This window comes from Psammomys obesus, unplaced genomic scaffold, assembly GCF_907164565.1.
Source record: "Psammomys obesus unplaced genomic scaffold, mPsaObe1.curated_primary_1811, whole genome shotgun sequence".
NCBI lineage: Eukaryota > Metazoa > Chordata > Mammalia > Rodentia > Muridae > Psammomys > Psammomys obesus.
The window spans coordinates 6,006,547-6,031,894 of NW_026596109.1; the positions used below are offsets into that span (position 1 = coordinate 6,006,547).

The 25,348-nt window shown below is 42.9% G+C and overlaps 1 protein-coding gene across 1 annotated transcript in view; it reads left to right on the plus strand.

Annotated features, from left to right (window-relative positions):
• Dynlt5 (dynein light chain Tctex-type family member 5) overlaps positions 1 to 11,463 on the plus strand; it is a 19,729-nt gene extending 8,266 nt beyond the window's left edge. Inside the window, exons 3-5 of the mRNA XM_055629056.1 lie at positions 3,265 to 3,356; positions 9,749 to 9,873; positions 11,187 to 11,463. Of these exons, the coding sequence (XP_055485031.1) occupies positions 3,265 to 3,356; positions 9,749 to 9,873; positions 11,187 to 11,390 (421 nt within the window). The 3' untranslated portion in view covers positions 11,391 to 11,463. The remainder of the gene's footprint in view (positions 1 to 3,264; positions 3,357 to 9,748; positions 9,874 to 11,186) is intronic.
• The last annotated feature ends 13,885 nt before the right edge of the window (positions 11,464 to 25,348 follow it).

The window sequence follows — 25,348 nt, forward strand, 5'->3', positions numbered from 1 at the left end:
ATATATATATATATATATATATATATATATATATATATATATATATATATATATGAAGCCCAGTGGGGCAGTTCAGAGACCTAGGCTTCCGTTGTTCATAATTTAAGATGAGGTCAAGAAGCCCCTGGGATGGAGCTATTACACACAGGCGAGGAACGAAGAAAATGAAGACAATCTCTTACTGCGTAACTCACATTTGTTGATTTGGGCTTTTGTTTTGTTTTGAGAAATCTTTCTCAGTTTTGTGCCCAAATAGCTCTGGTTGTGTCACACTGGTTCATCAGCCTCAGAACTCCAGCAGCACAGAAAGGGACCTCAGGACTTGCCTTGTATTTAGACAAAAACATTCCCAGTTTAGCTCTCTGTTACCAAGAAAGGAAAGAAACAATACTGAAAAGACTGTTTTCAGTCCCTGTCACTGTCAGGCAAATGTTCCCTAATAGTGGTGGTATATTTGGAGCAATTTTAAATGGCCTGGAGAAGAAACAGTTAAGTAAAATTCATAATGTTTGCATATTAAGCTAACATTTTTATTGTGGCTGTATATTTGCTACTGACATGGAAAGCTTCTAGGATACAGTTTCAAACAAAAAAACAAAAAACAAAAAACAAAAACAAAGTAGGATTGTGTATGTAAAATCGTATACAATTTATGATTAACGTATACAAATTACAATTGTTCAATTAACAGTGTTTACCTAAGCTCTGGGGCGAGGACTGTAATTTTACTCTCTACTTTCCCATGTGTTCTGCAGTTTTTACAAGGAGCACACATGTTTTACATGATTGTTGGGCTGCTCGGTGGGCAGAGCCCTCATCACACAAGGGTAAAGGCTGGAGTTAGGATTCCCAGAATCCACAAGAGCCATATGGATGCAAGGATACCAGGGCACTAACAGAGGGCAAAAACAGGGGACCTCCAGAGCAAGCTGGCTTGCCAAACTAGATGAATCAGGAACTCAGGGTTCAGCAAGGGACCCTGCCTCAATCTGTGAGGTGACACCTGACATCAACCTCAGGTTTATACATGCATCTGCATATATATGCACACACACTCACACACACACACATAGAAACATACTCACACATCATATACACACTCACATACACACAAATACTCACACATCATACACACTCAAACATACACACACACACACACACACACACTCGCAAACACATACGCAAAACAAACAAAGAAGACTCCAAGAAACTATCTTCCATGATTCAGACAGACTAGCCCTGTGAAACTTCCAATTCCAAGTGCATCAGACTTTGACCCCTGGCTTTTGAAAGCTCCACAGCAGACACCATCTTCATAGCAAAAATATCAGAAAGTGCACTAACTACTAGTCTTTAATAACCCTAAGCAAAACAATAAGGAGGCTGGTCATTCCTTTTGTATCTTAAGGCCAACGAATACGAATTGCGCATCAGCTCTGCATTCTGTGAATTTTTAGCTTGATACCAGTAGAAGACAGAAAAGGCTTCAGGGAACACCCCTGCTCGCTGCCCACACACATATATCTAAGCGGCCACCATTAGCTCCAGAAGTCATTACCCATTCTTCATTCTGCCTAGTGTAATCACACATTAGATTTTCCGACTGGCAGATAAGTGGGATATTTGAAATCAAAGCTTGCCTTTCCCAATTGTGTGACAGTAAGTCCTTGGCCTTGTTCCTTTTTCTCTCTAAAATGAATGGAAGGATGGCTTCTTTACAGCATCAAATGACGCCGGAAAGATGAAATACCATAGCTGATCAGAGTTGTCTTCCCAAATTGAAAGCAGCATCCACAATACTGGGCACATGGGCTTGTCACAGAATCACAAGCTTACTCAGTGTAGTTGGGGTCCACAGGCAGAAGCTGTCTGTCATCTCGGGTCCTGCCCACAACACCAGTAGCCACAGTGGCCTACCTGGTTGGCGGCTACTTCAAACAGCAGCAGGAAACTGAGAAAAGCAGGTGTTAGAAGGAAGAAGACAGACTTGCCACTACAAAGATGCATCTTGGACAAAGGCAGCTGGAATGTCACCATGTCCTTGGACTTTGTGAGGGAACTTTAATTTGTCCTGTAAGCTGTACTGTACTATGGACTTTTTAAAATAGACTAAATATGATTTTCCTGAAATGTCAATTTTCAGATTGCACTAATTTCAAACATCTGCAGACTAAGTTATTTTAAACTTAGAAAAAAAAATCCCAGTGATTAAAAACAAATAAGCTGGGCATGGGGTTGGCATGCTTTTAATCCTAATACTCAGGAGCTGGTGGATCTCTGCTAGGTCAAGGCCAGCCTATGCTACAGTTTCAAGCCAGCCAGGGCTGTCAGTGAGATCCTATCTAAAATATCAAGCAAACGAAACCCAAATAACTCTTTCTTATTCAACTAGAGCAAAAAGATAGCCTTTCTTGGAAAAACGGTCACTCTGAATACACATTCACACCCATAGATACACACACACAGAAAGAGAGAGACGAGAGTTATAGCATTGCCTTTGAAATGGCATCTGTCTTAACCTCCATCTTCACAGATGGAGGGAATTCAGGGCAGAGCGTTTGTAGGCTCATTAGCCCACTTGCTTTTCTCTGAGCTAGGTTGAATTACACAGTGCCCAGGGCTCACCAGGGGCTCCTCCTTGCTTGGGTTTCTTGTTCAGCACCTGCATCAGATCATATTGCCTTGGAGATAATTCTCTTTAATGCTGAGAAGAGAACTGACATTGATTGACTTTCTATGGTTTGGGTGACTTGCGGTTTCTCTCACCATATAGATGAGTGAGTTTCCCATTTCTCTTTTTGATTCTGAAGGGATTTGGCAGAACGTATCACAATGAGATCTTCTTATAATACCCTTTGTCTGTGTGGATTTGTTTTCCAACATTTTAAGCTTCTTTATACACCCCCAAGTCCGATTTGTGAGTTTTGTTTACTGTGGGCTATGCCTTTGTGTCTTTGTTGGGGCACTCCATTGGCAATGGCTCTTTGAAGCACTCCACTGCCCCATAGACTTCGATCTGCCCAGGAGCACCTGCTCTGGACTTGCACCATGACCGTGAGACTCTGTGACAGTACCTTCTTCCCATCTCAATATTCCCATCTTCAAAGTGTATCAGACTTTGCGTATGTCATTGAGCTATTTCTGAGGTTTAATTGGAAACTTTCTTACCGTAAATTTTGCATATGTGAACATACTCCCTCAAAGCAACATTCTGTTTTGTTGGCACTGTGACTTGTCACTAACACTTTCCTCCTCTGCTTTTAGTTCTGTCAGCACTGTGTCTCACGCCGACGAGCCCAGCCAGCGTGATGAAACCTCTCGCCTTACGGTTCGGATGGAAAACACCTACCAGTTAGGTGTGCTTTTTTTTGTCATTCATCCAGACACAAGCCTCCACTTCAGTCACAGTGCTGACTCAACGGTATCTTGGTATTGTCTCCAGCCCTAGATAAGGGACCTTAATTCTAGAAAGCTGGTGGCGAGTTACAGTTACCATTTTGCACTGCAAATTTGAAGCAACACCTGTTGCCTCTAGAAAACAAAACAAAACAAAAACATTCTTTCTTAGATCTCAAATGAATCTCTGAATGCCGTAAGTGTGTATAATATAGGATTGAATTCAGGTTCTCTGGGACTTTCTGGATGGAGCTATTGTACGTATGTGTGTGTGTGTGCATGTGTGTGAAAGAGATGTGCATCGATATTTATCCTTCAAAACCAACCAGTGTTGTGGATGGTGTAGGAAAAAAAAAAATGCCTCAGTGCAGAGGCAGCCGACTGTGGCCCCCTGTTAGCAGAGATGTTTAGCTACTGCCATTGAGGTTTTAGTTCTTTGAAAACAAAGGTTTTCACACCTGCCCTTGCGTTCCCAGGTGCCTTTTCCCACTCCTGTTCCTTTACAAACCTGCTTGTTTTCTTTAAGTGTGTACCTGCCTGTGATTATCTGAATTCATATGTAATTGCTGCCCTACATAAATCCCATAGAGACTTACCATGGGGTAAAGAAGGGCTCTGTGGGCCAGGGTATTTCCACCTGTGGCCTGTTAAACCCAGGAAAATTATAAGCCATCTCTTGACCCTGCTGGGTCTTATAGCCAGTTTTCTGCAGCGATCCCGACACCATGTGTGAGTGAGAAGCACAACCTCCCTCTCTGTCCTTCTCACAGGCAGCCTGGGACTCTTGACTCAAGTGTCCAGAAGAAAGGCCTGGAATCCAACTGCAGGAAGAGAAATCAATTTAAATGCAAATCCCTGTGTTTGTTAGTTTTATGCTTTTTGTTTTCTCACAATTTCTTCGAGCAAATAAACAAACTGTCTAAGTTTCAAAAGAGCTGACCTTTGAATAAAGGAGCTTGACCAACTGTCACCCTCACTCCCCTGTCTCCTGGCCAGTTCTACATCAAGCTGATATAAGAAAACCTTTAGTAAGGGCCCTGAGTACCTTCCACAGGCAAAATAAACCCAAGAGCAAGGAGAATTGGAAATACAGTTTAGTTATTAGCAGAGCTGACTGACTGCTTTCAAGAGCAGACTTAATCTAGCCCAAAGGCCTTTTATCATGGAAGCTGGAGAGGTGGCTCAGAGCTCACCAATCAAAACACATCTTAAGTTATGCTGTGTTTATCCCTTTATCTAAGCGAGATTTACAGCTACCATACATAAAGTGAAACATGAATATGGTTCATGAGGAATGGAAAGAGTAGAAAAGAGCTCTGTTTCCTAGAATAAAACACCCTTTAACCTTTGCTCAGTAAGCACAGAGAGGAGAGAATGGAAGAAAATGACAGCCTGGGGCATCTAATGTAGACGAGCGTGAATGCCAGTTCCGATAGTGCCCCGGAAGGTGACATTTAAGCAAAGCGTCCTGGAGTTATGGCTTCTTTGTGTGCAAATAACACTATGGTCTGCAGGTGGCAGGGATGCTGTGAGAATCGGCACAATGCTGTACCTACATTGCTTCCCGTTCACCACAACTGCTGCTGAAAGGGACGGGCTAAGGCCTTCGCACACATCACTAAGCATGAAGGCCTCTTGTTTTAGTCAATGAGACTCCCGTGAATTATGGAGTCCGATTTGCACCGCACTTTTTTCTGGAGCTCAGGTTAAATTTAAATAGCTATTTATTTATTTATTTATTTATCTATCTATCTATCTATCTATCTATCTATTTATTTATTTATTTATTTATTTATTTATTTATTTTGATAAAGATGGTGACTGTGAACATCACATCAGTGAAGAGTTTCAGTTAGTCTCTTTTCTTATACTATGACACAATACTGGACAAAAGCAATGTAAGGAAGAAAGGTTTTCTTTTTGGCTCGTGGTTTGGGAGTACAGACCATCATGATGAGGAAGCCATGGTAGTAGGAGGCTGTTCTCTCACATCTGGGCAGATCAGTTAGAAAAAGAACGATAAAGATGCTCTGATGGCTTTTTCCTTTCCCCCGTTGTATTCAGCCCGGGACTATAGCCAATGGGAGAGTGTGATCCATTCACACTGCGCCTTTTTTCCTCAGTTAAACTTCTTTGGAAGCACCTTCAAAGACATGCCTAGAGGTGTGCCTTTTAGGAGAGCCCAGACCCAGTCAAGATGGCAAGGAGCCCCATCATAGTGGCTAACTTTGCTACCATAGTAAGTGAAGCCGACATGATGGAAAATGGTGATGTGGGTGGGGAAGAAGGAGGTGGGGATGAGGAAGAGAGTTAGGGAGGAGAGAAAGAGAGAAAGAAAGAATCTTGGGGCTTAGTTTCTGTGAGGTTCTCAAGCCCCAGTCTCTTGTATCAAGTTTTCTCTGCTGGAACCTGTTACTCTCTCAGGGTCCTTCCTGTGCAGGTCCCTCGGTGTCCTCAGCCATCTTGCAGGAGATAATCACAATGAATGTCTAAGGAGCGCTTTATGGCTTGGTACGCACTCTTCTAACCATTTAAAACATATTTTATCTCCTTAAATCGTAGGACAAAATAATACAAAGTAACTTTTGTTGGTTTTGGTCTCAAGATAGCTCCTGCTGGCCTTGAACTCACTACATTGCCAAGGAAGGCCTTGCAGTGCTGACTCTCCAACCTGCACCCCCCAAGTGTGGGATGCCAGGCCTGACTTGGAGTAATTCTTGTTATCCCAGTTGGGGGGGAGGCTGTGGCACAGAGAGTTTAGTTATTGTTTTCACCATCCCTCCTTATATCTAGTTTTGTTTGTGTTTAAGTTTTGTCTCATGTTTTGGATCTTTTGAAGTCCAAACCATTTTCTTCCTTAGGCAAAAGAATTATCTCAAAATGAAGACGACACATTTTGTGTGTATTCCGTTAGTTGTCACTGGAAGTAAGTTCAGGAGCCTGTCTTGCCTTTGCTTCCCTCTCTTTGGGTGTCCCCATCTGGATGAGTAGGGGAAGAGCCTCTACAATGTGAAGAATGAGTCTTCATTTCCACATAGAGAAACAGTTTTGAAGATAGACTCATGTTTGTGAGAAAAAGGGGTACGCGGTGTTTGGAAAGGACATCGTTACAGCAGACCATGAGTGCTACAGAGAACCAGGCTCCACGAATCCCGTATGCTCTTTCTGCAACTATATGTGTAGCAGCTTCTTCCTTCTCCCACTGTGGCCTTCCTTCCAACCTGGAAGAAACATGGCCTCTGACAGTTCACAGGGATTACAAACCATAGCTTTCGCTACAAGCAAGAGGCTGGTTTGTTTTCTCCACCCACTTCCACTTTGAAATAAAGCTCTTAAGAAAGTGCTGTTTTGGCGTGGCCTAGAGCTGTGCCACCCCTGAGCCAATCACCTGTGTTTGGGCTCAGGGGTGGCAGTGATGGATTCTCCAGTATTCCATGAGGACGAGAAGGAGGGCAGATGCTGCTCCCATGGGTGAGCGGGGACAGAGGGGCACTACACTGACCAACTATCTGCACTAGAAGAACCATGCACTTCCTAAGTGTAACAGTGAGGACAGGTGGCTTAATGGAAGGAAGAAGAGTTCCCTGGGAATATACTGCTCAAGTAAGGTCTTATGATGTGAGCGCTTGGTGAGAAGAGTGGATGCAAAAAAGGATGGGTGTCTATCTGAATGACACAATTATGTAATTTAGTCCAGGCTAGTGACATACTTTTTAATATTTTCAATACACCTTCAAATTTGACTTTACACAATAAGAGTGTACAAGTGGAAATCTTATTAAAAATACTTTATATTAGTTCTTTGAGAATTTCATCAGTCACTGCTGTGTTTCCACCAGCTTAACCCTTAACTCCTTCCCTTATCCTCCTCTCAGCTCCACCCCAACCACAGACTCCAATAACCCATTGACTCCAACATGTACTGTCCGTTTACTCCTGTGTGGGGGGCCATGCATTGGAGCACAGTGGACAACTCTTAAACAAACCACCCCTCCCCCCCAAACCGGCAGTTCTCCATGGCTGCTCATGTATAGGGAGGAGCACAGTGGGGATTTTATACAAAAGACACAGAGATCTAGGGGTATCCAGGCTTGCTGTAGGGAAATTAGTCTCTGATACCCAATCTCTGGCTTCTGGGAGCAGGAGCAGGATGAGCCTTCCACAGTTTGAGGTTTGTGTTGAACAGATGTTTTAGCTGCTAGAGACAATTGTATCACATTTCCTTTACTTGGCCCCTACCTGATTCAAACCTCTCCCTTTTGTTTTTCTTTTCAGAGTCTCACACATTCCAGGCTGGTTTCACACTCACTATGTATCCAAGACCAGCCTTGAACTCCTAATCCCCCTGTCTCTACCTTCCCAGGGTGTAGATTACAGGTGTGCACCACCATGCCTGGCTTCCTACCCTGATTTAAATGGAACTAAACCATTCTTATATCATCAAAATAAAAATTCTTAATGAGCCTCAAGAGGCTGACCTCACTGGATTACAACCATAGGCTGTAACCTTCTCTTGGATAAGGCCAATGAAACTTTGGCAGGAATGTAAGCGGTGTGAGGCCTGGGGATTTACCTGCCTGGCAGCTTGCCGTGGCTTCATCTCCGGCTGCTTACATCTCTCAGACAAGGGTCGCAGCGCCCTTAAGGGAGCCATCTCCATACAGCCCTGCTGGGATCTAGTCCAAGCTCCCTTCCTGAATCATTTAGGCTTAGGGTGGCATGCTTCCTCTGGTGGAAGGGGACAACCCTATCCCTTGTGATTTCCATTTCTCTCTCAGACCTCCCAGAAGGCGCCCGTCGTTAAATCCTAACATGAGTGTGCCTCGTCTCCTTATCTGACATAGGCTTAACGAATAAACACTGATAGATAATGTTAACTACTAGAAGAGAATTGGACAGCATCCTGATTCCAACTCTTCCTCTTTATTGATTCAGCAATTACCCATCCCCTAGACTGTAAGCCTTGGCATCTTGTGTAGCCATGGGCAGGTACCAGAAGGATCATAGAGCTAATTTCAGGGCTGCCAGAGTGAGTCCCACTTATCTACAACTTTGATCTGAATGTGGATGAAATACGGTTGAGAATGTAAATTTTAAAGCCAGAAAAACCTGGGACAGATGTTTCCAGCTCTGTGATTCTGTGATTCTGGCCTTACATCTCCATTTTCCCATATGTGGAACAGATATAAGAGTGAAAGTCCCCTCAAAGATCTACTGAAAGACATTATGAGGTAAATGCATGCTTATTACGGTCCCTGACACATAAATATGGTTAGCAAAACATAACTATTATTTGTGTGGCGGTTTTGATGTTTAAAATGTTTAAATTTACTAAAACCAGAAATTATCCGTAAGTGTGGAGGTAGACTCCTAGAAGGATAAAACTCTGTCTCACTTATCCTTTTTTTTTCCTTTTCTTTTAAAATTTTGAACAATTTTTTATATTTATTACATTTATTCCTACATGTGCAACAAGCGTGCAGACTGCCACAGCACTCACACAGAGGCCAGAGGACATTTGGAAAATGGTTCTCTCTCCTTTCACCATGTGGGTGGGTCTCAGGGATTAAATTTAAAGCGTCTTGCTCTATTTCACTGGGGAGAATTGCAGGTAGGCGTTACCTGTTTTCAAGTGGATTAGGGCCCAGGATAGCAACAGGTAAGGAGACATATGTCCAGAATAAGTGAGAGGTGTTTTGTACCTGGGGTGAGATACAAGAGGGAAGAGTACCTGGAGAAGACATTTGAGCCAGAATTGAAACTTGAGTGGATATTTCTTAAAAAACAGATGGGGACCGGTGCTCCATTTGAATGATTCCACAAGGGTAAAGAAACGATAAGTATCTTTATATGGCAGATGGGGCCCATGAGACTGAAGCAGCCTGTGCTGCTATGGTGGCTGGAACAAGGCCGCAGCACTGTTAGGCACACAGCTAGAGACACCCATAAGGTCAATGCCATTTTAAGATCTGGGTTTTCCAAGCAAGTTCTCTAGCTGCAGTGTGATCAATCAGAGCAGCATGGGTGGGGGTAAGCACCGAGGAGCCGATTAGAAAGATGGTAAAGCTTTGAAGTAAGCAGCCACCAAACACAGAAATTGATGAAGAGCAGCTTGTAGTGAGAACCTCGGCAGAACTCACTTCATTCCTTGGGTAGCCTGGTAAATTCTGAACTTACTAGCCCCTCATTCTCTCCAGAAAAACCTGACACTAATTCAGACTTCTAGCTCCCTTAGCTGGGGCTCACCCAGATGGCTAAAGGGCTTCATGTTTCAGTATTCTTTCTATGAACCTATAAGGTAGGTGGATGCCATTAGAAATGACTTCTAAAGAAATTCCTCATGTACTTCCAGGTCCCACCAAACATTTTCCCGCGACCACTGTCAATCGCATTTTGGAAGATGTACTAACCACGTATCTACAAGGAGCAGAGTATGAGCCAGAGTTCTGCAGACAGATGACTAAAACAATCTCTGAGGTACAGGGCAGTTTGCCCAGTATGATTTATAACCACAGTATTTGCTGAAGGACAACCCACCTTCTGCTCTGTAATGAAAGAATTAACTTTCAGAACCAGTTAAGATGGCACACTTATATATCATAGAGATAGTTAGCAGCTCCTCCACTCTAAGTGCATAGGAAGATGTGTATATGATAAGCCTCTGTCTAAAACTATCACTGCGCATGTCATTTATAACTAAGTATTGCTGGTATAAAGCTTCTTTTTCTAAAAAAGATTTCTTTTTCATTTATGTATGTGTGTCCGTGTTTGCGCACACATACACGCACATATTTGTACAAGCCACATGTGTGCAAGTACTGAAGGAGGCCAGAAGAAGGCTTCGGTGCTGGAGTTGGAGTTAAGGGCAGTTGTGAGCGGCCTGATACGAGCACTGGGAATGAAGTGACGTTCACTCACTCAGACAGTGCTCTTGACTGCTGAGCCATGTCTCCAGTCCCATGCCACTTAAAAAAAAAAATCATCCTGTGCATTTGTTTGACGTATACATACGTGCGCATGTTTGTGTATGTGAGTTTGGGCATGTACACGCCACGGCACACGTGTAGAGGTCAAAGGACAACCTTGGGCGTTAGTCTTCACACTCTACCTTGTTTAAAAAAGTTTAAAAAAGTCTCTTTGCCATTCACCACAGCATAAGCCAAGTTAGCTGGGATTGTAAATGCCCACTACCATACTTGACGTTTACTTGGGTTTGGGGGACTTGAACTCGGGTCCTCACATTTGTACAAGTGTTTTACCCGTGAACCATCACCTTACCCCCAAACTGCTTCACCTTCGGAACTTATTTTTGGTAACTACAACACTGTAAGCACTGTTTTCTCCTTGCCATATACGTGGTCTTTAAACACAGTTCTATTTTTTTAACAACTACAGTGCCTTTCTGTACACTTAGAAAATGTCAGTTTATTGCTAATGTTGTCATTTTGTTTCTTGATTCCTGTCCCATGAGGACAGTACTTGAAGGAAAGTTCACTTGTGTTTCTGTGAGATACTGAAAATACCTACAATGTACCATGCTATTGTCTTTAAAATTTTTTAATTCATATTTTTTAAAGTTAGCCTACTGAGTGTGAGCTTCATTTTCACATTCATATGTCCTTACGCTCCCTTCTCTCATTGTGCCCTCATCCTCCTTGCCGCCCTTCTTTTGGTCTGCTTCATCCTTTCCAAATTATCCTCCCTTTTGCTTCCATGTCAGACACTGTGTTTAACAATTTTGAGATTTAACGTGACTAAATAACTCCCCCCACCTTTTATGCAATTTCTAGGTTATTAAAGCCCGGGTCAAGGAATTAACGATTCCCCGGTATAAACTAATCGTGACTGTTTACATCGGACAGCGGGATGGCCAGAGCATACATATTGGCAGCAGATGCCTCTGGGATCCTCAAAACGATACCGTTTCATCCTATACTTTCAAAAATTCTACTTTCTTTGCACTTGCAAATGTCTACGCAGTTTACTTTGAGTAACTGAAAATGAGAGACTTTAAAATGTCCTGGCATTTTAAAATCATGAAACAGGCTGTGTTTCTAGCCACAAAAGTTCTACTCCTAAAACCTGAGAGAAAGAACAAGATGAAGATTTCAAACAACTAGAAGCTTCTGTCACGCTTTTGAGGACTGGTCGAAAAGAGATGAGCCCAAGAAAAAAGTCCTGTTTATTCAAAACAGAAGTCACATAAACATACATGCTGAGTAAATATGACTTTGGGTACTAATTATTTTGATTTGGTTTTTAGTTAGAGAGGTAGAATTTCCTAGACCACTTTTTGATAAAGTTCTAGAAACATATGGCAACATATTCTGGATATATATCATATAAGACAGCATAATTCCACATGGCACACAGAAATGATGAATGCTAATATGCTTCAGCGCTGCATATACAATAATACTGGTTTTCATTTTACATTTAATAAATTGAACAGCATTCATTAGCTGCAATTACTGTTATGCGTACCTGTCAGTTGAAAGTGCTGAGATAGAATTAATGATTTCATAATAATTACCGTGGTCCCATGGGACCACTGGCTAAATCTAGACACTCTTGTGGGTTGCCTGCACTTTACAGAATTACAAGAGAACTCAACATTGGCTCTTCAATAATGGAAACTATAAAGTGAATACAGGCTTTTAAGGACACTAAAGTAGACATTGTGCTATTAAATATACATGATGCTTAACAGTAAATGTGCCTGTAGCACCTAAGATCATGCACACTCCCGTGTGCCTTTGACTAGCTTTTCCTGACCCAACTCTTACCCAGAATACAAAGCTTGGCAGCTTAGCAAATAAAACATGTGTGTTTACCATTTTGTTTCTATGAATTTAGCACTAAAGTGACCCGGTGAGGTTTTTGAATGTATGGGCATTGAAGTTTACAGGGCTGAAATAGCTCTTCTGCTGGCTAATGCCTCTTGTATCATGGCTCGTTTATTTTTATGGAGCTTTCAAGTCTTTGTGTGCATGTGAAATGACGCTGTGGCATTGCTCTGGGATGGCAAGTCATCTGCCTAGAGGACATTCGTTAAAGGTCAAACACAAATTGCTCGCATATGGAGAGAATTAGCAATGGTATAATCTTAAGGGGAAAATTACATGTAATTCGTATCAGAAAGATTTTAACAAATGGAAAACCCAGTCAAGGCTTCACAATTTAAAAATGTTTTGATGTCTTTCTTTTCACTAAAACCAAATGTAGTTTTTAAATACATTCCTAGGCTTTTTCTGATAGTGCTTTAGGGGGTCTATGTAGAATAATGACCATGTCCAGGATTTGCCTGTCTCCAAACCCAAGTTTAGAATCTGGATTTGATTATCAGGGGAGGAAGTAGTGAGCTGACAGTATGCTTTTGTCAACTGTTTCTTTCTCAGACGATGGCCCTGAAATCAAACAGCAGCCTGGTAGAAATGAGTCAAATGAAGAAATAGCTTTACCATATAGAAAGTCTGCTGTCGAGAAGACTTCCTTTCACAGTTCTAACTTCTAGTCAGTAGAATAATTTCTCACCGTCCCTCCCAGGTTGTGTTGGTAAGTAAAACCTTAAAATACAAAAGCAGTTAAAAACTGGAAAAGGTAGTTTACTGGCATATTGCCATGTGCTGTAATTGAGATCAGTTCAGTGGTGAACTTGAGCAGCCGCAGCAATTTAAGAATATAGAATAAGAACTTAGAACAGTTAATTAATCAGGAGAGTGTTATTCACTATTCTCAGTCTTGCAAGAAAGAAACAGCCAAGCTTCCTCTTCCTGAGTGTTGGCTTTCCCACTTTCCCCACTGTGGAACACCCTATGTTCTCTTCAGCAAAACTCAGGTCTCATCCTTCCCCGGGGCCCTTCTGCATCCTCTCTCCTCTGATCACTCTCAGTTTATGTGTTGGCTGTTCTCCAGCTTTTACATTTTCTTCCCCCCTTACCAGACTGAAGACTACAGAGTGCATAGTCAACCTAACAATGGCATCTAATCCTTTACTTACAAGCAAGGCTCTGGTTCACTGTGCTTACCCACCTGCCAATTATCACATCTCAACCCTTGAGGACTAGGGTCTTATGGAAATGATGGCAGGACACCTCTGTACCCCAGAACTGCAGAAGCTGAGACAGGAAGATTAGCATGAGACTACAGCACGGATTAGAACATGTTATCCCAAGAAAATTCCAGAATGACTTTATCCCCTGGAGGAACTTGTGGAAGGCTTCCTGAAAGGAAATGACAACTTCCTCTAGACAGTGATGGAGGCACAGAGAACTTCAAAAGATGGAAGAGTAGAGGAAGAGATTTACAAGGGATAAGAGGTCACACCAAGATTGGAGAGTCCATGGTAGCTCTCTGGTAAGGAAGTGTACTCCAACCCTGAGGAGCTACTGGCAGCTTTTCACTAAGAGAAGAGCAGTGAGTGAAGTGACTCTGAGGGACACACATAGCATGGGACATGCAGGAATAAGGTCTACACGGTTAGGCAAAAGGAGGCTAAATGTGCAGAGCAGTTGATGTTTCCAGTCCTGGGTGCCTGGAAGACTTAGGTGTGAACCCCATGGTCCCAGGCACCTTAACTACGTTACCGGTTTTACAAAGCAGCAGCTTTCCCTTGATGTGGTAATGATAATGCCGGTGGTGCCGTGGCTCAGGGTTTTGTTGGATTAACTAAACGCCTGCTAGACAATTCACAGCTTAATGTTTAAGAGGCGCACTTGCGGTCGCAGCCGAAAGTCTGAGCGTCTGGAACAAAATGTGCCGTGCTGTTCTCAGGAATAGGACCTCAGCAAAAAGAGTCTGAAAAATAAAACCATGAATTGGAGTTCGCACCCTCGTTTAAGTTAATTGTGAGACATTTCGGCCACAGGCAGCTGAAAGCTGAGCCAGAACATCAAAGGAAGAGATTTAGACTTGGCAGCTGCCCAGAATGAGACCTCGCTTCTCCCTCTTACCTTATAAAATATTCATTCACCAGCTCTCCAGCAAGTACAGTCAGTACTAAACAGCCAATTACCAGCGCTAGGAACCCAACCAGGAGCCTCCCTAAGCCAACAGGGCTCTATTGGTTATATGTGCCCTTTTTATTCCTTCACTAAAACAATTTTTATATTATTTTTTTCGGCAGTCAGACATCAGAAGAAGTGAAAGGTTTCTCTCCAAAAAATAAGCTAGCATCCCAGTGCACATCATCAATTGTAGTCATTGTTAGTCTGAGTGACTTTGCAGAGCACATATGGTAGGAGGTCAGAATCCAATGGATCTTGGGTTAAAAAATGAAGCACTGGCTCAATGAACTTTTTTTTTTTTAAGTCTGGAGAATTAGCCAGTGTATGGAAATGATTTTTTAAAAGTCAACAGATCAGACATTTATATATTAACAAGCTTAAGGAATGAGCACTTTCCTTCTTGGCAGCATCACTCAACCTGTCTTTCTAGGGACTCTTGTTGAGTCCAGATCTTAAGGTCCCCAAAGACCACCAGGAGCCAGACCACATATGCAAGAGCAAAGAGCTATTCGGGCTTAAGCTCCATCTCTGTATGGTCACCAATGCAGTGGATCAGAGAAGAGAGCCCCAGCAGCTACATGGCAGGGTTTTTATTTGGGGTTTGAGCAAGAACCGGGAATTCCCAGCTTAGCAGTTACACAGTTGGGTGATATTCAGCAAGGGCAAGCTTGTTACAAAGTGATTGGCTAACTAACATAACAAATATTGAGTGAGCTATATGTAGACCTCAGTAATGTTTGGTGGGTGGGCTGCCCAGCACAGATGCCCCACCCTGAGATAAGATACCTTCCCATTCTTATGGTTACCTCCAGGCTATTCCTTCAGTGGCAAATTTTATGGTTTTTTTATTCCTGGAACTGGTGACCTATGGCCTAGTTCCTGGGACTGATGGCTTTTTGGGGGACGGGGTCAGGTCTGGTCCTTTCACTCTAAAAGTGAAAAAGCTAAAACACAGCAACAAACAGTTGTTTGGTTTTCTTCTGGTCTCTCTGATGCTCCCACAGTGAGCAATCTGGTTCTCACCCACCAATCTGGGGCTCTCACAACTGACAGTGCTTTCCCAGGCCAAAGGTGCAGACCTCTTCTCCACCTACACGCTATCCCAGCTTTTGAAGACCTTTCTTCTGAGGGGCCGTGCATTGTAGTTTAGGGCAAGGGATCATGCTCTTTCTTTTCAAGTGTGAATGTGAATTTGGCAAGCACGCAATGTCATCAGCCTCTTTCCTGAAAAGTAAAATAGGCCACAGTCATGTTCTCATGAAGACTGAATGAAATAAATAAATTACATATCTTTAAAATAAATAAATAATATATATATATATGTAAAATAGCTGACCCAGGGCTGAAGAGATGGCTAAGTGATTAAGAGCACTGTCTGCTCTTCCAGAGGACCTGCATTTGATTCCCAACACCCACATGGTAGTTAACAGTTGTCTGTAAGTAATCACAGTTCTTAGGGAACCCTCTTCTGGCATCCTTGGGCACCAGGCTTCCCCTGGGTGCACAGACACACATACACATAAAAACATTTTGTTTCAATTTTGGGGGAAAAAAAAATAAGATAGTTGAGCCAAGCAGGGTGTGATAGGGTACACCTGAAATTCCAACACTTGGGAGGTAAAGGCAGGAGAATTGATTGGGAGTTCCAGACCAGCCTCAGCTACTCAGAAATCGGAGGCCAACCCTGGGCTACGTGAGAGCCTGTCTCAAATAACAGTAATGATGATGATGATGATGATGATATAATAATCAAATAAATTTTTAAAATTTGACTTCTTATAGAAACTTCCTCTCAACCTTTAATTTTCACAATATGTGTTTGCTAAAACTGGTATGCTGGAGCAGGCCTCTAGTCTAATCAGCCTCAGCACTTTAAAGGCTAAGGCTGGAGAGTCCGGAGTGCTGGGCCAGCTTGACCACATAATTAGACCCTGTCTCAAACACCAAGGGCTGGGGATATAGCTCAGTCAGTGTACTTGCCTAGTGAGCTCAAGGCCCACGGCTTAAAGCTTAGCACTGTAAAGAAACAGAAGAAAGGAAGGAAGGAAGGAAGGAAGGAAGGAAGGAAGGAAGGAAGGAAGGAAGGAAGGAAGGAAAGGAGGGAAGGGAAGGATTGAGCAGATATTTTTGCAATTTACTCTCACTATAATATACTTGTGGTTGTTTGTCTTTCAATTTTTCCAACTAACATCTTTGAATGACTGTTTTCTTTCAAGTCTACTTTCTTCATGCGCTATCTGTTCCCAAATTCTCCCTCCACTGATGATCTCTGTTTGTTCTCATGCATGTTCTATGCAGAGGGTGGGGCCCACACCAAGACTTTCCTGGTTCCCGATAGTGGTGTCGCTCAGCAGCACCCTTTCCATGCTGCCTTCATATCCATTTGGATTATTCACAAATGAGCACAGACCTCCAGAGGGTGAACTGGGACCTAAATATGCTGAAAATCTCACTAAAGTCTGCAGTAGCTTTCAGCTTCTTTCCTAACCAGCTCAACAGCACTGTACTTCTCTCTCTCTCTCTCTCTCTCTCTCTCTCTCTCTCAAATGCAGTCTCTGACTTGAAGCCTGTGGTTCTGAAAGGGTTAGGCTAACTGTAACCTATACATCTTCTAAAGCCTATAGTTTTGAGTTTTAGGTCCAGGTTAAGCTAAAGCCTCTTGGTACCTTTCCAGAGAATGGAGGAATATGACCCTATCTGTGAGGACAGTTATAAAAAAAAAAAAAAAAAAAAGCAAGCAAGCAATGACCTTCACTCAGCAGAAAGAACAGCCAGACCCTTATCTTCAAGATAGTGTTTCTTAGCAACGAACCCAGATGGCCTCAATCCTTCTGAGTAGCTCCTGACCTCCAGCCAAATCATCAAGGGTGAGCTAACCACCCCACCTTCAATTGCAGCTGCATCCACACTTGGCAGGACTGCCCAAGCTTGAGCACCTAAGACTAACCAATTATCTTACTTTATAGCTTCCTCATCCAATCCTAAATTGCCAAAACTGCAACTTCAAATTTCCCGCAATTTTTCTTTTAAAAACCTAAAGCCTTTGTCTCCCGGGGCCACTCTTTGCTGACCGGCAGGGGTGACCCCATTGTGCTATGGTTAAATTAAACCTCTTGCTTTTGCAATGAGTTGCGTGGTCTGTGAGAGTTTCTGGGAAGGGCGCGATCTTAAACTCCTGAGCTGTGAGACCCCAGGTCTTACAATTCTCCATCTACCATTAACCTATTTCCCTACCTACCAAGGCAAGAAACCAGTATAACCAGTACAGGGAGTCCCAAGCTTTCCTTTGCACTTGAGATAATAACCAACAATGATGCTTCCAACAAATGACGATGGTGGATCGTCTAGCTACCAAGCACACCTTATACTGGGTTTGATTTTGCTCAGTGGATGCTGGGAAACCACTTCATAAATTTATACGAGATAAGGCATTTTGAAACCAAAACAAAAGAAGGAATACATGTTAATTAACTATGCAAATATATTATCCTTAGGTCACTTTACTTTGATAATGCAGACGTAAAATTGTTTGGAAACACAGCTAAAGCACTTGCTTGCATCTCAGTTTTCAAGCACAAGTGAAAGTTTCATAAGGATCTACCCACTTAATGAAGTAGAGGTTAGAGTTTAAGATGAAACACTTCTTAATCCATATGGGGGGCTAACTCACTCTGAGATGAGATTCATGTAAAGATACTATGAGGAAATAGTGACAAATGTTTTTTTTTTTTATAAAAATATTTTGTAACAGATACTAGACATTTCTTTTGCAAGAAGCTCTGACTCTTGGATCTACTGGTGCCCAGTGGGTGATAAAGCAAGGAGACCGCTATCTCTTCTGTTTAAAATTTGGGGACAGATTCACACCTCATTCTTTACTTAGGCATGTTGAGCATTCAAGGAGCACCTGGTGATGAGTGACCTAGCCTTCAAGACTAAAGGCACAGAGGTAGGAGTAGAAGAATATGCTCTGGCAGATTTGTAAAGTCCTGCTCCAGACCAACTGTGCTGAACTCCAGCCCTCAAGCAAGTCCCAGTAATGGCTGTCTTATTCAGAAGCAAAGAGAGGCAAGCCAGGTGTGTTTTCCCCTGGAAATAACATCCTCCCAGATTTAAGAGACTAGGTCCCAATATTCTTCTTCTTGTTTCTATAGAATTAAAAAATATATTTATAATAACTAAGCTATAATACATACGATAAATATTTATTATGTGAGAAATGGTAACTAACAAATACACACACACACACACACACACACACACACACACACACATATGAGCCATCAAGATGGCCTATGCTAACAGCCTGAGTTTAATTCCTGGGAGAGAAGTGACTCCTGCAAGTTGTCCTCTGATCCCCCATATGTATGAGTACCATGACAGAAACACATCTATATACACACGCACACACACACACACACACACACACACAAGAATTTCAAAGAGCATTTGTTCACATGGAGAAAACCTGTTAATATTTAAAAACATTTTAAAATAAAACATTTAAGGGAAATAAAACCACTACATGTTATCACAAATAATGTATTTTATGAAAACTATTTTTACATAATAAAAACAATTAGGCAGAGTGATGTTGCTTTGCATTTGTGTTGTAGGACTTTTCCTGGAGAAACTGGACACGTGTCTATTCAAGCCCAAACAGGGAACTAAAAAACAAACAAACAAACAAACAAACAAAAACCATCAAACCCAGCTGGTGAGCGAAAAGCGTTGTTTGGTGTTTGCCACAACAGCATGAATGAGGGGTTCCTTATAGACGACAGCTGCATCCCCATGACCACTCACAAAGCTGCATTCCCTGCATTCCCTAGCACCTTCCCACCTTCTGCAAATTTGGTTCTCTTCTCCCAGCATTTCCTTACTGCTGGACCTTCAGGAAGTGCCTCCTGGGCCTTCTGTGTTTCTGTCACATCCTTGTGAATTTCCTGATCCTCCTCACACCCTCCCAAAAGGGGATGTTTCAGCCTTGAGCAACCAGCCACACAGCTGCAACCCCACAGTGGGTGTCTGGCTCAATAAAATACAGCTCATTTCACACATGGTTTCCTGCTGCTGTTTGTTTCAGTGGTTAATATATAATAATGTCAGCTTGCCGTAAATATCAAGTTGGAAAAGCAAGATTATTTTAATAACCTTTTAAGATAACTTTGGTATTTTTGTCTTGCTTTGCCTTTTAAAGATTTATTTTCATTTTGTGTGTGTGTGTGTGTGTGTGTGTGTGTGTGTGTGTGCGCGCGCACTGACCTATCAGTATACTCATAGGTCAATCTCTCAACCCCCAACAGAGAAGTTTCTTTTTACAGTAATACAGAGACCCACAGCTTGTCAAGGTGCAAAGAATGAAAGATCTGGAGTACTCAGCCATTAATGGGACATCAATATCCCGTCCTCCAAAGGCTCAGGGGGTCATTGTAGAAAGGGTGGAAGGGAAAAAGAAAAAAGAAAGAGTGGAAAGAATGGCAGAGGCAGAGGAGGTAGATGACTATGGGAAACACAATTCTGGGGACAAAGCAGGGCATATTGCATGTATGAACTCACAGCATAGCATGCACAAGGCTCAAACCAAACAAAATGCCAATATGGACGTGGTAGGTGGGCAGGAAGTCCTACCATTACCTAAGGAGGTATTGGCAATTAATAGTTTCTGGGAAAGGGAGAACCATTCTTTCTAAAAGTATGACCCCTGGTAGGCTGACTATATGCCAGTGAACGGTCACACATCCAAGAATGTGTGCTATATAAACAGTACAAACTGTACTAACAACATATATATGTGTGTGTATACACATTTATATACATACATGCATATATGTACATATATATGCATGTGTGTGTCATATATGTATACACATATACATACATGTATATATGTGTGTGTGTGTGTGTGTGTGTGTGTGTGTGTGTGTATGTTGGGTAGACAAAGGGTAGATCTGGGAAGAATTAGGGGAGGTAGGTGAAAATGACCAAAGTACATTGTACAAAATTCTCAAAGAATTAGAAAAAAAAAAAATCAAACAAGGCACAGATAGTGTAGAAAATATGCAGTTTACTGGACATGAAAGCACAGTCTCAAGGGATGAGGGTGGACGTGGCCAGAGGAGCCACTGTGTCACAGCAGTGGTTAGGGTCAAAGTCTCTGTTCAGGCAGCCCCAAGGACTCAAACTCCCCGTCCACTCCCAAAACACCAACTAAAGAAACAAGTAACAGGGAAAAGCAGAGAAAGATGTGTTCAGTGTGCCCACACTGGGAGGAGGAACAAAGAAAGGAGTCCGGTGACCCCCAAGTCCATCTTGGGGCGCTTGAGGTTTAGGTTTAGCTGCGGGGAGTATGGGTAGGTAGAGGAAAACATACAAAGCAGCCTGGCCGAGGCTGACCATCAGCTAGTATCCGACCCACCGTCCAAACTCCTAAACCTGCCCTGGGGGAAGGTGGCTCTAACAGCAGGGCTTCAGGCAACCCCTTCCTGCCGCAAGCCCTTCCTGGGGAAATGTTAATTCTTTGGGATCCATCCTTTCAAGAGTCTGAGAGGCTGGGGGTGGGGGAGTAAGTATTTCTCCTTAGAGTATCTTCTCTTCAGCCGGGATGGCTGCAACTGTACTGACCAATATCTTATCCTACTTTAAAAAAATCTTATTTGCATTTATTCTTCGAGGACACACGTGTGCAGTGTGGTTTGATCACATCCACTCTGCACCGCTTCCGGCTTGAAGTCTTCCTTGCCTCTGGCCCTCCCCTCATGTGCTCCCTTCTAACTTCACATCCTTGTTCTTCCTCTTTTTTTTTTTTTTTTTTTTTAATAACCCACTAAATCTAATTAATGCTGTCCATGTGCCCATGGCTGTGAAGGCCTCCACTGGCAAAGAGTCAACCTATCAGAGACACAGCAATAAAGAAAACCCCTCCCCTGGCCTCCATCAACTGTCAAAAGCTCCTCAGCTGGGGGTGGAGCCTCACAGGCCCCTCCCCCATCCCTGCTGGACCACTGCCTGGCTTGACTCCGCGCAATGTGCCTCTGAATGCAACTGTTCCGTCGTGTCCAGAAGACACCGTTTTGCTATCAAAACACTTAGATTAAAATCTATAGCTCTCTGTAATATTCTGCAATGTTTCTGAGCCTTGAGGAAAGGGGGCTATGAGACGGCTAAGCGCCCCACAGACGTACTCTCTGCGCTTTGACCAGTTGTAAGTGTCTGAAGCGACCACCATCCAGGGCATCCAGGGCAGAGCATCGTTCCTCTGGTGAGTACTGAGAGCCGCACTAAACTGCAGGCGCACAGATACATACTTAAAAGCTTACTTGATGCTGTGTCCATTTAGCGAAACAATGGCGCTAGGTTCACCCCTACAGCCTATGAGCTTGCTTGGCACCAGTTCTTAGCCAGAGAGAGGAATGGGTAGAGAGAGAGGAATAACTAACACTGAGTACACTTGAAAAGGATATATGGAAGCCTATTATTTTATAAGCTTCCTGAATAAATGCATTCATATAAGTGTTTGTACTTGAAATATATATATATATATATATATATATATATATATATATATATATATAATTGAGTTTTCCCTACACAAAAGATAATGCTCCTCTCAGATTCCAAATAAAAAGCCTAGTGTAGGGCTATTTTCTTTAAATTGTTGGGGATGGTCCCAGAGACCATCCTCCAAAACAATAAGGCTATTACCATTGATTTTGGTTGCTGTGGTGATTTGAATGAGATGTCCCCCATAGTCTTGGGCATTTGGACACTTGGTCCCCAGTTTGGAAGCTGTGACATTGCTGGAGAAGTATGTTACTAGGAATGGGCTCTGAGGTTTTCTCTGGCATCATTCCCAGATCACTCTCAGCCTTCTGCCTGTGGTTTGAGATGTGAGCTCAGAGCTGTTCCTGCTGCCATGACTGCCATCTACTCCCATGATTCGTGCCATAGCACTCTTATCTCTCTGAAAACATAAGTTCAAGCAAATGCTCTCTTCTTTAAGTTGGCTTGGTCATGGTGCTTTTATTGCAACAATGAAGAACACTAAGTAATACAGTTGCCCACCCAAACCGAACAGTAAGGCTCTGTTGCTAAAGAGAGCACACACTTTGCTCATAGCTGTCATAGTTCCAGAAGGGGCTATGCAGGATGCTGGGTGTGGGGGAGTGGAGAGCAATCAATAGTCTTACCCAGCTAAGACTTCTGTGAGCTCTAACAATGACTGACTGGCAAGATGTGTGACGAGGGTAACTAACAGCTTTCTGATTGGATTGAAGGCCCACTTCGAAAGAGTAATCTCGTGCCTGGTAGTATAAATCAATCTGACTTATATCTTAGGAAGACTTTATACTGCCTGTAAACCCTCTACCCAAGGCAGCTTTTCTTGAGGGACTTTTGCCTATCCAAGTGATCGACAGGGCCCTTTTGAATTGTCCTTTCTTTAGAAAGGACAACTGTATTCTTATTCCTTAAGAATGCCCCACAGATCATAATCGAGAGTTATTTCTGTTTTATGTGTGTGTTTGCCTGCATATATGTCTGTGTACCACGTGCCTGATGCCCACCGAGACCAGGAGCACTGGATCCCCTAAAATTGGAGTTACAGATGATTGTTAGTTGCCATGTGGGTTCTGGGAATCGAACCCAGGTCCTCTGGAGGGGCAGCCAGTGCTTTTAACCACTCACGCATCTCTCCAGCCCCCAGATCATATACTTAAAAGGTTTAGGAAGCTATCAATGATGGCCTTCCAGACAGTTCAGAATGAATGACATCCCCATCAAGGAAGGGAACTATGACCCCGATCTCATTCTTTTGAGCAACAAACAGTCTTGAAATTTCACTTTTGGCTTTACAAGCTGCTGATTAAGAGGGAGGGGTCCATCCCCAAAGACCTCCTTCCCTGATGATCTCTAACTTGCTACCTCACAAAACTAACTTTTAAACAATTGGGACTGCTTAATGGTAATACAAATTTTGAATAGTAGCAAGTTTGTCAAAACTGCCTTGATTTACACCGAGTAATTTACTGTGTTATCCACAAACACCATCCCCTCACTCAGCTGAGAATTCAAGACACATTTCTTGAATTCTCCCCTGATTGCTTTCTCTTGTAAAGATGATAGCGTATCATCTGTTCCTTACAGGTTAACTGCAGCTGAGGTGTGAAGGCGATGTTTAAAGACCAAACACAATGAGCACCCAACATGGAGTTGATGGCGTTTTCACAGCCATCATGAATGGGAACACCAGGCTGAACGGATCCTGTTGCTACAGTGCACTAGGGGAGTCAGCTGACAGTGTAAGAGAGGAAAACATTCCCTGATTTCCCTGATAGCCCTATCCAGAAAGACAACCAATTGCACAACATAACAACAATGGCTACATCTTAGTTTCTAAGGTACTAGGATAAGGTTCGAAGGTTCTTTTATCTCTGCAAGACAGAGGCAAAACAAAGGTAGCTAAGGCTGAAGGAGGACGTTGTGCATACTCTGAACACCCGCTGTTTGTGGGGGCTGACTGATGCATATATGCCCTACCTGTTCTCGGTTGAACAGCAATGTTCAACACTCAAGAAGGGAGGTTCCGGGGTAAGATGATCAACCCTCACTCAGAAAGACAAATGGGATCGACATTGGAAGAAGGAGAAAACAGGAAACAGGACAGGAGCCTACCACAGAAGGCCTCTGAAAGACTCTACCTAGCAGTGTGTCAGAGCAGACGCTGAGACTCATAATCAAACTTTGGGCAGAGTACAGGGAATCATATGAAAGAAGGGGAAGTTAGTAAGACCTGGAGAGGACAGGAGCTCCACAGGGACCAAATATATCAGAGCACAGGGGTCTTTTCTGAGACTGATTCTCCAACCAAGGATATAACCTAGAACCCCTGCTCAGGCATAGCCCATGGCAGCTTAGTAAGGGGAACAGGGACTGTCTCTGATATGAACTCAGTGGCTGGCTCTTTGACCTTCCTTCCTGCCGAGAGAGGAGCATCCTTGCTAGGCCACAGAGGAGGACATTGCAGCCAGTCCTGATGAGACATGATAAACTAGGGTCAGATGGAAGGGGAAGAGGACCTCCCCTATCAATGGACTTAGGGGCAGGGAGGAGATGAAGGAGGGAGGGTGGAATTGGGAAGGACTGAAGGAGAGGGCTACAACTGGGATACACAGTAAATAAACTGTAATTAATATAAAAAATAAAAATTTATTAAAAAAAGAAAGAAAACTCATACTGAGCATTCTGAAGTCCTTGGAGAAAAATGCTTTGTTTAGATTGAACAACATCATTGTTCAAATTGTCAGAAATAATGAACATTCATCCAACAGTTAAGTGTTTGCTTATTTTCTTTGTGTTCATGTTTTTAGGTTGTTCCTGCTGTGCTAGGCATGGATGAGGGTCCAGATTTCCATGTTCTTGCATCATAGTACAAAGAACTGGACCAGGAATACAAGGATAATGGTAGAAATAGATACAGCTTGTTGATGTTGTTGCTGGTGGTGGTGGTGGGATGTGAAAGCCCCTTGTGGTACAAACTGCTCTAATGGCCACAGCTCTGGAGACACAAGTGGCCAACAGGAAAAAGGAGAAGAAAAAAAGCCCAAGCAGATGAGGCACAAAATTCCACCAATCCCAGGCTACTCTGGAAAGTTCCACATTTCCCACCCCTCAAGAAACCCTATATGAAGCCTGGCTCCTGCTCAGTTCTTTGCTGTTTCTGGTCCAAGCAGAGGCAGCCAAACTCTTGACTCTTTCCCAATAAATCTCCTGTGTGAGGTTCGTTGTGAGGTGTGACTTTGTGATAGTCCCTGGCTCCTGACAGGCAGGATACCTTTCTTTCCAGAGCTGCAACGCTTGCATTGGGGAAACTTTTCCTCTCAGAACTGTCACACTTATAGTGTGTGTGTGTGTGTGTGTGTGTGTGTGTGTGTGTGTGTGTGTGTGTG